Genomic DNA, 11,428 nt, shown 5'->3' on the forward strand with positions numbered 1-11,428 from the left:
AATAAATTATTAAATACAAAAATGCCTATGGACACATAAAAAACAAATTTGCAAAATGTTAACATAAAATCAAACAGATTCATACATTATAAATGTAACATACAGTTACGAATGTAATTGGTTCCGAAGGGCTGTTCTTAAGTCAAAATGTTCGTTAGTTAAACCTATTTGTCCCATAAGAAATAATGTAAATAGAATTAATCCGTGCCAGACCTCCCAAACCCCCCCCTTATCTAACCTTTCTAATGTCTTAAATTGTCTTTTTTGTTATAAATACAACTATTTTTTTTAATTATAGAATAAACATTCCTGTAATAAACAATAATAAACAACAATACACAGTAGTACTGTACATAAAACAACACACATCACATTTCAGTACAGTACGTGTGGTGTACTATACACCATAATACATTTCCTCCTTTTTTTATAAAATGTATCTACCAGAAACAACAAAAACTCTCATATTTCTCTATTATTTCCGTCTTTATTTCAATAGCGTTGTATTTTGTAGGTGTAGTAATTGCACGAAAGAATAACTTCCTTCTTCTCTTTCACTCACTGTACCCTCTGTCTGATACACAGTGACAGCTACTGGCAGGAGTAATTATACAACAACAAATACTGTAGTAATAGATTGTTTTATTTTCTCACCACTACGCTTTCTCTGCACTTTCTTTGAGGCCATTTTAATATAGAATTTTACTAAATATAAAGAAAACACCGTCCGCTGTCCACTCACTGTATATATATAGAGAGAGAGATGGTCGGAGTCAACTTGTTCATGATATCACGTGTTTCGCGAATTTCGGTTCGTAATCCGAAATTTGTTCGTACGTTAAGTTGAAAAAGATCGTTTGTAACCCAAAATGTTCGTATGGTAAACCGTTTGTAACTCAAGGGTCCACTGTATATATTTAAGTGTTACATGTGTTTCTTTTTTGTATATACTGTATATTATTTGTATATTAAGGTTTACCGTATATAACTCTTTTGCCCACGCTCACAAAGCTAGCTAAGTAAGGTAACATTAACTGGCTTCTAAAATCGTGTTTCACAGCTTAGTAAGCTTTTGTTATATTGGCCACATACTATCTTATTAAAATAACTTAGCAAGCTTTTTTTTTTATCTTAGGTTAGCTAGCCAGTAGGCAGGCAGGCAGCAAGCTACAATTTCCATTAATTCTTGCACAGATATTTGATCTATTACTAATGTTAGCAACTTTAGTATCTCCTGGGGACTTAAATTCATGACTTAAAGAGGCAAACTGAATGTTTTTAGGGAATTAAACTAAACATAGGGTTAGTAATATTTCAAACATCTATTTTATTAGCATTTAAAGTATAAAAAAAACTGCTAACACTTACCTCAAATATGCTGCTGCAGCAAATCTCCAAACTGCCGTTTCTGTGCCGTTACCATGGTTGCCAGATTGCTAGTGTCAAAACATTTTTTTAAACCAGCCACAATGCATGGAAAACCGCCCAAACATACTCAAGACATTAAACTAATTAACTGCTGATATCTTACACACCAGTCATTATAAATTTAGTGACATTTGAAATTTTTTTTATTTGCAATGTCGTGATCACTTGAAACCTGCCAATTTCCCCGCCAGTTTCAAATAAAATCCATCCAATCTGGCAACACAGGCCGTTACAAATGTCATTTATACTCTTAAGGGACGATAACAGTTGATGCCCCTTATCCCAGCTCATGTTCTAACCAGTATGCGAATTTTGTTAAATTATGCGATATATATGACAAATAAAGGCATTCCATCTGCCATTGATTCTTCAATTTTTCTTCAAGTTATGGTCAGAGAGCAAGGAAAACCATGATACTGCATCTAAAGAGCAGAAAGATGTTAACCCTTAGTCCACATTAGCCTAATTTAATTCTGGTGATATAAATAATTTAATTTAATCTGTGCTGAGCTTTCTTTCCGAATTTTGTTAAGATTTTAGTAGTTTTTAGAGGTTTATTCTTTGGCCATTTATGCTGTTTTAAAACATACCACATTACTTCTTATAAAATGTATTTATTTCACAAACATCTGAATGAAATCCAGCTTCACAATGATTACATTCAAGTTTCTAGCCCTGGGTTACTGGCTCCAGGTCATTCATTTCCAGAGCAGGCTCATTAGTTCCCCCCTCCCCTTCTTGACTTTCAGCCTTGTATTAGGAAGCCTAAAAACCCAATGTTCATAAAATTGGTTGTATTCAGTTTTTGCTAAACAAAAGGCGATCAAAGTATGATTGATAATTTTATAGCTACTATCTTAAATCTTTTATATAAAAAAAACTCAGGTCATCCTTATTAATATATTAGCTCACACCACTCCAACTTTCTCAAGGTATGAGTGTGTATCGATTAAAATTGTATTGAGTTTTATTTAAAGAATGTCCTTACCCACTTTATCCTTGAGATATCCTTAACTTTTAGACGCCGTTATAGTCACACATTTACTGACAATCGTTCAGGTTTAGATTTTTTTAGGTTATCATAGGGGAGAGCTATTTAATGCAACACCATAACTCAGTGTCAGACAGCAATTTCTTTTCATCTTTATACTTTTTATTGTTATCCATTTACTTGCAGTATTTTTTTTTAATTTACTCATAGCTTGCCATATTAAAGGGTAAGCAAAAAATGCAACAACAAATAAAAAACAAATAATCACAACCATTCCCTTGGTAGATATGACTGCTGGAGACTTTTTTATACAAGTTTTTTCAGGCATCTTTCCAAAACTTTGTGGAGCCTCCTCTTTCCAGATTTTAATGCAAAGCAAAACAATCCAAAACAAATTAATAAAGTTAACTTAATATAAAAAATATTTTAAAAAAAAAGCAAATGCAAGACTTATTAATTAACAGGACAAGCTTGAAAAACCTTCACATGGTTTAATTTATAATCATACACAAACTCTAGGACAAAACAATGAGATAAAGCATGTGAAAAAGACGAACTAAAAAAAAAAAAATACTTACATATTTAAGCAAACTATGGACAAACCCACATTTAAATTTTTAAAGCTGTAATACCCATAGGTTTTGGATGGAAAAAGTACAAAAGCTTGTAGTGTAATAAAGTTGGACAATCAAGTAAAGTATAATGCAGCAGCTCTGATAACATTTGAGCACAATGGCAAATTTATGATGAGGAAGACGATATGGAAGCCGTAAGTAGAATGGGGATGCAGAGGTGCTCAGTGGCAGCACTAAATGTGCACCAAACGTATGAGGTAAGCAAATCATTTCAGCTTCTTATCCCACAGTACAAGCCATGTGATATCAAGCAACAACATGAGACAGGTTAACCACTTAATAATCAAGCGGGGCTAAAAAATCTAAATGTTTTTAATTGTGTTCTGCATTGAGTAAGCAGTAAAAGACTTTTATGAAAACATTTAATCAAAGCTCTGAACGGTCTTTGTAACTTCCTTGTCAGTCCAAACCAGTGTCTTTGGGAATAAGTGCTGATAAAGGACTACATTTTTTCTTAGTCAACTTTGTTTCATTTATCTTTGAGTAAATTGGAAGGATACCATTTGCACTCATACAGTGCATCACTTGTTAAAAAATAACCATAATGAGTAATCCTTGCAAATATCAAATATCGTGGAAGACGTCTACACAATATCTGTTAGACTGACCAGATTAATACACATTCTTAACACAAATATACAGATTTTTAAAATTTTAGTTTCAGTTTTGTTGGTACTCCAAGCAAAGCCTTTCAAGGAATTTCCACAGGTATTAATATTTAGCTATATCACTCACCCCATATTACCCCATTAGTGATTCATACCCAAAGTATAGTTTTATACATTAAAAGTTTAGCTAAGACCCTAAAAGAGATTAGGCCTTATTAATACGGGAAGAGCCTCTAACTGTACTGCAAATGTAATCACTTTATCTCTGATGTAGAGGTATATTGTACTGAACTGTCTGGGATTAGCTTTGCCAATTCAATCCATGGCCATTTAATCAAGTCCATTGAGATATAAAATACAAAATGCTGAATGGGTGCTCAGAAGTTTGATGAATTACTTTTGACCTTTGAAATCACTGATAGGCTTCAGACATTACAACACATAATAAACATAATAATCAGTCAGGACTTGCTAAAAACACACATTCATGAAAGCTATTTATCACAGCCTAAATATAATATCTAAGTCAGGCATTTCTGAGAAAATCATCAGTTAGACTGGGCTATTCTCTATGTCTGCTGTTGCTTCTTAGAGTCAAACAAGGTTTAAAGTGGATTATAATATGGTTCATATTGTTTACAAATAAAACAGGAGAGATATTACATTTCTACCAGGAGTACCTTTATGCAGTATATTAATGGATGTAACCGTGCAATAACAGGCTGTTATTGTTAAGAATTTGTGAAATTTAGAGTAGTAGTGCATTTAATAAAACACTACAGGTAAATGTAAAATGTCTTGGAAGAAAAAAGAAGCTGAAATAAACAGATGCTCTTGCTCATAAATGGCAGAGCCACTACACAGAGCATTATTACTGGCTAACACCCATTTGCTGATGGTCTGTCTCTGCTTCCTCTTCCACATCTCCATGGTACTGCTCATATGTGTCGTCATCAATGTCTGGAAGACCCAGGAGCTAAAAGAAAACATCATGTTCATTTACTACTCAAGCATCTTTTAATATACAGTCAGTTTCAGAATTCCTGCCATTTCTGGTAAAAGTGGTTTAAAAATATTATTTATAATTTTTTTTGTAGTTAATTAGCTTAATCACACAAAAGTACATTGTTACTAAAGATAATGTATATATTGGCTTAATTTGGCCAATTTGCTGCAACAGGCCTCAGTTTTTACCAAACTGAACCTGTCCAGCACTTGTAACCTGATCAGAGTTAGGCAGGGGGATGAATAAAATAGACATACATGGGGAACTGATTGTGTTTGCCATTAAAAAAGAATTAGCCTTGTTTGCATTGGTTTTAACCATCCAGTCATGTTAGACAGCACAGTATTAAATATTGCCATGGGTAATTGAGTCTCTACTTTTTTTTTTTTTTTTTTTTTCAATTGCACTCTGTGTTATGGCTGTCATTGCTTCCTTTTGGTCTATTTTTGTTCTGATTGTGTCCAAGATCAGTGAGCCTGCTGTATAGCCCTTCCACACAACCTCCTTACATTTAACTTGTAATTTGATAAAAATGTTTTGTGGTATTGCTTACAAATAGACTGGCATGGACGCAACATCCAATTGTAGGTTTAGACACTTTTGACCCAAAAAGTCTTTGGAAAATCTCCACCCTTAATCAGCAGCATCAAACTATGCTTGCCACTGTAGTAACACAGGCAGGTTAATTATTGTTTAGTACGTTTTATATTTTTGACTTTATGAAACATGGAATAAGCATATTCTGATTAATAAAGATTAATATACATTAGTTCAATTTCATATGCATTTTGTCCATCTTTCCCATTTTGATGAATGACTAAAAAAGTTGGCCTCATCTTGATGAATCCTGACTTGACCAGTATCTTAACCACTAAGCCTCTACTCCCTGCTGCCATGCCCACATGTCAGTGTAATCAGGAAAAAAATCACATGTCATTTGGGGTACTAAACTCTGATACATATCCAATCTACAGCAAACTTGCACCCTCCTAGAACACCTCATAAGCTTGGACAAAACAAAGTAATTTTAAGACCATACCTCTAACAACATCTCTCCAGGTAGTCCAAGGTCCTTTTTTGCACTCTCACTTACCACCACAGAATATCTAGATATTTAAACCTGGATCAGTGTTTTGGATCATTGTCCTACTGGATGACCTAACAATATCCCATTTTTATAGTTTCTTGGCAGAGGCTGATTTTTATCTAAATATTCTTAAATATGATTTACAATGATCAGTTTATTTGTCCTCATTTTAATTGTGTTCTCTTGTTTCTTCCATGTTAAAGAGAATTTTCAATTAACGTTTTCTATTTTTTATTTTTACAGTGCGGGATTAAGCTAATTCATCTAAAGGTGAATTTAATATAACCCTTTTTACTCATCTTTACCAGGGGTGGCAGGAATTGTAAAGGGGACTGTAAAAATCATTAGTTAAGTTCAGCATGTATGTTTGTGGTGAAAATACTCACAGGTCTGAAGGATCTAAAGACTTTGTCAAGAACCTCCAAAAGAGTTTTGTTTCCACATGAGGAGATGTAGTCCTGGGCCAGCTGCAGGAAGGGCAGACAGTCCTCACTTTCACTCCAAACATGCTGTACACATACAGAGTAAAGACATCGCATAACACATTACAGACAGCCTTTACTTATTTTCACTGTATTTTCCGCCAAGATTATAATGTGTCAGAGACGTTGATTTGAGAACTTTTACTGGAATGTAGCCTCTAAAATAGAGTTAGTTCTAAAAAATTGTTAGTTTACTTATTTATTTACTTTCAGTTAAAAAAAAATAAAAATAATTAATAATAATTTTTTTTACAATAATTAGAAAGCAATTTGTACTTGTGAAATTGCAGTGTAATATTTTCCATAACAGTGGGCTGGAGAAGAGGTGATAGTTTAAAAGGGGAGTAGAACAGAGAAGATGTTTTTGCTGCCCACCCAAGTGTACTACTATGTAAATAAAACCTTGGTCACAATAGCTGCATGGCATCATATAACAATGCATAGATTTCTGTTTATATGATTATGGTTATCATTGTACATACTTTATTAATCCTTAATCACTACCAATACAATACACCATTACCCATCACTGTAAAATATAGAAAACAATTAAATAAATAAATAAATAAATAAATAAAAAGTTTGTTCGTCTCATGAGTTAGTAAATTGTTGTTATAACGTGACAACTAACTGGCTGTATTCTTGCAACACATGCACTGTTACATAGTATGAGAAACTTTGACTTGACGGATGCTCTTTTCAGTGTTGTGGTGCATTTGGTTTAAATGCATATTGAGTGCATTTACACCTGAATTAATATGTGAATAATCCCTATTTTACGTAAGATGCAAAAAATATCTAGATGCTCCTGGGATCAAAATGTGCTTAAAAGAAATGGACAAAAAAAAACCCCAACTGCTTTCCATTCAGTTTTTTTTGTGAAACATATCGCCCCTAGTGGTGCAGCGTGGAATGGCAGTAGAATAAATCATTCTATAATACTGTATCTACAAAATGTGTTGTAATTATATTCCTGCATTTAAGCATCAGAATGGATGTACCTCAAGAGTTACTAATGTGGCAAAGAATATTGGCTGCTTGTTCTACTTATTGAAATGAATATGTAGCCTAGCCCAATGCAGTATGGGTTTTATTTGTTGTTTTGATGCACCAAGCAATTTAATAGCAGTACCATTTAATTTGGCTGACACATTTGACAAAGTACTGTGGCTGCCAGTGTACAGACATAAAACTCCAAGTTCAGTGCCAGCTTGGCTATCACAGTCATTACTCTTTTTGTTGTTGCTCTCATGGGAGAGCTCAGAGTGACTCCCACTGGCCTTGCTGGAGAAGTGCTGAATAAGGTGAAGGAATGAGCAATGAGCCTCCAGTAAGTCTCTCCTTCGAACAGCTCACAAATTGCTGTTTAGCTTCTAGGTTAAATGTATCAGCCTTTATAAAGCCTGCCAGATCCATTAGTTCAGCACATTGATTTATAAATAGTATATATAACAGTTTAGTGTGTCTGAACAAGTTTATTTTATAAATGGTTCCTCATATAGTTACAAATATCTAAATATATTTTCTTAAATAAAAAATAAATAAAACACCAATAACATTTCAAGCTATTTTACTGTTGTAATTAGAAACATTACACTGCCCCCAGCTTAAAATTAAAAGTATAATGGTGATATGTATAGAACTAAATAAAAATATATAACAAGAAGTCTTACTGATACATACAAACAGTTTTCTTGCACCACTTTTAAACCCCCAGACTCAGTACTAAGTGAAACATCCCTTGATAACCTCTAATAAGCAATTTCAATAAGTGCTAATAAGCTTCTAACACCTCTCCTGCGGAATCTTTGGCCATTCTTCTTTAACAAAATATTCCAGCCCGTTTAGGGTTAATGGTTTTCGTGTTGCAACTGCTTCCTCATCTTTAGACTGAGGAGGCAATTCCAGAATATTCCAGGACTAATTCTAATTCTATCACCAAGTTAAGGTTGACTTGGAAGTGTGCTTGGGATTATTGTCTTGCTGAAAAGTCAAATGACCACAAAGGTTTAATTTCACCATAGAAGACATAACATTCCTTCTAAAAAAAAAAGGCCTGTATAGTCATAGTATTTCTGTGAATCCTTGATGCCAATCAAACTGTCAAGATTACTAGTTTCTGTAGCAGAAAACATCCCCATATCATCAATGACCCACCTCCATGCTTTACCGTGGTGCTAGTATTCATCTGGTGCAAAAAGCAACCATGTGAAAAGCAAATATTTGATTGTAAAACAGTGAAATTGCATGTCATATGTAATAATTTTGCTGGATGTTGTAGCCAAAAATCTTTTTTTGCAGTAGATCCGGTTACTATGTGGTAAAAGTGTGGCCTTTTTGAGAGAGAAATATTTTGAAGAACCAGGATTAAAAACAAACCTATTGAATTCTGAATGATAGCTCATATAACACAATAATGATGGACAATATATCATACTGATCATGCTGACAGTATAAAGATTTGTTTTTTTGTAAGAGTAAGCTAAAAAAATCTTTAAAAAGCTTTAAATTAGGGGTTTTCTTTTTGCAAGAATAAGGTTGGTGTTTTGGTTTCATTTCTGCTGATCTAAGAATTAATCAGGTTTAGCCACTGATGACTGCAGATGTAATGAGATATTTTTGAGTACTAATGTAGGCTGAGTGTGGAATGCTTTAGCATGTATGATGAGTGCAAATGCAGAGTGCTAATACTATTCTCCAGGTGTAGTGCTTTTCTGTAAACATGGAAGATAATACAGGAATAAAATAAAGTAGGTTTAATGCAGGTTAAAATGATGACAACATTTTACAAATGCAGCCTTACTTTTGGGCATATCAACAAACACAGTTTGCTTCTCCTTAGACCAAGTGTTAGCGAACACCTGATACTGAAAGTAGGTCCCAGAATGGATCACATCACAAAGAGGAGAAGGAGAGGAGAAAGGAGCACTTTGCTGTCGTAATCAACTATTCATGCTCCCATGGCAGTGTGTGTGAACAACAAACTGTGCTGCCTTTTAAATCCTATGACACAATGTGCCACAATCTAGTCTGAAAGTTTTGCTCCCAAGCTTTAACAAAGTCGACCTAACACAATTAAAATAAAGGTGCCAGAAAATGTTTTAGTTTATATTTATTTTTACAGAGCTGATTACAGATATTGTATGAGCTGCAGGCAAATAATGCAAAAATGTGCCCCTTTTCGACCGCTGTTTCCCTGAGCAACGTCAATTGCCATTATGCTACTAAGAATTCATATTAGGATAAGCTAATGATACTGTAGAAGATCTAAAAACCTAAATGCCTGGCAGCAGGGTGCCAAAATAAGTACCTTGACCAAACACAACCCTAACCAGCACAAAAGCACTTACCCAAGTTAAATATAACAATTTGAAAATGAAATAAAAAACTTAAGCTGATAAACATACATGCAAATAATTACAGATGTGTAGTGCATAGTACAATTAAGCAACTAACTTCTTTGAGCAGAATGCCATGCAGTCTCAATTTACACTGATATTGTATTAAGATGGTTAGTAAATAGTTACAGAAAATGCCATTTATAGGGTTAAAAAGTGTGGTATAAAGTGGATATTTGATAACAGTGATGCTCAAATATTAGTGTGATATGTACAGAAACAGAGGGGAACTGTTCACTTAACGTGTATGATGTACATGTACATTTCTATCTGGATGAAAGTGGTCCCCTCCATGATGACAACACACCCATCCACAGGGCACTCTATGAAAATGATGCGAATCTAATGCTTTGGCCCTAACAGTCACCAGAACTAATCTAGTCAAACACCTATGGGATATTTTAGACTCTCCAATCCCTTTTATTAGTGCACTAATTAATAATAATTCCAGATACTTCAGCCAAAATGCATCTTTCTGTTCCTTCTTTTTCTTTTGTGACCCATATTAATATATAGTAAAAAGTTATATTAATCATTTTTGCCTGAATTTTAGTACAGGCAACTTTCAGTCTTTAGGGACCCCAATTAATATCTGGGGTCACAGATATATGCCTGATTTAAGGGTGCATTCATTGAAGAGGGATGAAATTAATTCAGATTGGGAACACAGGGCATCGGTCCAAAGTATTAACCTGTCAGCCTGGCCTGCACCACTGCAATTTATTGGTACTTTCCACATAGGAGTGCATATTTAGAAGTGAAGCTGATTTAACGTAGTACTGCTGCAGGATGATGCTGTATACTCAGGTATCTAGGGCAGGGCATGTGTAAGCAGTTTCACACAGCCATATAACACAACCTCTCAGGCCTACACAATCCCTGTGAGCCTCTGTATTCTCCTCCCAATCCTTTTCTCCCCTCCCTCATTGCCTCCACCCTACCGCACCGTTACATCGTACTTACAAAAGTGTCGGTACCTCCAGTCATTTCAGGGCAGAGAATATAAAACGAGATCCCTGGTTCTGCGTAAAAGTCCATTCGGCGTTCATCTAGCTCCTCGGCGAAGATCAATTCAAAGGGGTTGCCAGCGCACCATTTTTCAGCCGCGTCCACTAGCTGCTTGAAGTCCATCCTGCGGTACAGCGAAACAGCGCACCTGCGCTTAAGCACGACGTCTATAACCTAACGCACTAACCACTGCGGTCCACAAATCCTAAAGCATCCGCATGATGTTTTGCAAAGGAATTGGATTTAATCAGACCGCTTACTAGATGCGACGCTGTTAGCACCGTCGCATCCTGGTTTCTATCCGCTGGTCTGGCTGAGAGAATAAACCGACTGCGTTGCTGCGCGCGGATCCTCTCGCAATGTGACGTTTAGGTGAAAGCGCGAGCCCGTCTGCAGCACAAAACGCCCGCGCACCGGGAGTCAGCACAGAGAGCGCGCACTGTTCTGTAGCTCTTAGAGCGCGCGCCAGATTCAGCGCAGATCGCCTACTGATATTTAACACAATCATTAACACTAATACTCAGCAAAAAGAAATGGTATCCATATATACTGCACAGAAAGCATGAACCCAATTCAGGGATTCAACACATAAAGAGCACCTTACTTAGCAAAAAGTGAGCAGTGGTTTTCACCACAGATAATGTGAATTAAGTATTTAGCACAGAAAGTGTGCACCTTTATCTAGCACAGGCAGTGTGCAACATATTCAGCATAGATACTGCGCACTGGTATTGATTACAAAGATACACATATTTAGCACCTGTAGTCTGCATAGAGTATTCAGC

The 11,428-nt window shown here is 35.4% G+C and overlaps 1 protein-coding gene across 1 annotated transcript; it reads right to left on the minus strand.

Moving 5' to 3' along the window:
* Positions 1–4,234: 4,234 nt before the first annotated feature.
* mturn (maturin, neural progenitor differentiation regulator homolog (Xenopus)) lies at positions 4,235–10,977 on the minus strand. Its single transcript, XM_062990797.1, has 3 exons — positions 10,599–10,977; positions 6,142–6,264; positions 4,235–4,638 (listed from the first exon to the last, which is right to left on the minus strand). The coding sequence occupies exons 1-3, from the start codon at positions 10,764–10,766 to the stop codon at positions 4,534–4,536; spliced, it is 396 nt and encodes a 131-aa protein (XP_062846867.1). The 5' UTR covers positions 10,767–10,977; the 3' UTR covers positions 4,235–4,533.
* Positions 10,978–11,428: the final 451 nt, after the last annotated feature.

Source organism: Trichomycterus rosablanca, chromosome 2 (assembly GCF_030014385.1).
Source record: "Trichomycterus rosablanca isolate fTriRos1 chromosome 2, fTriRos1.hap1, whole genome shotgun sequence".
Classification (NCBI taxonomy): Eukaryota; Metazoa; Chordata; class Actinopteri; order Siluriformes; family Trichomycteridae; genus Trichomycterus; species Trichomycterus rosablanca.

Bases quoted from the DNA above. Each gene is read 5' to 3' on its own strand.
- mturn (XM_062990797.1), bottom strand. From the start codon at position 10,766: ATGGACTTCAAGCAGCTAGTGGACGCGGCTGAAAAATGGTGCGCTGGC. The intron at 6,265-10,598 runs GTAAGTACGATG...GTATGTGTACAG, and splicing joins CTGGAGGTACCGACACTTTT to CATGTTTGGAGTGAAAGTGA. The intron at 4,639-6,141 runs GTGAGTATTTTC...GTTTTCTTTTAG, and splicing joins TCTTTAGATCCTTCAGACCT to CTCCTGGGTCTTCCAGACAT.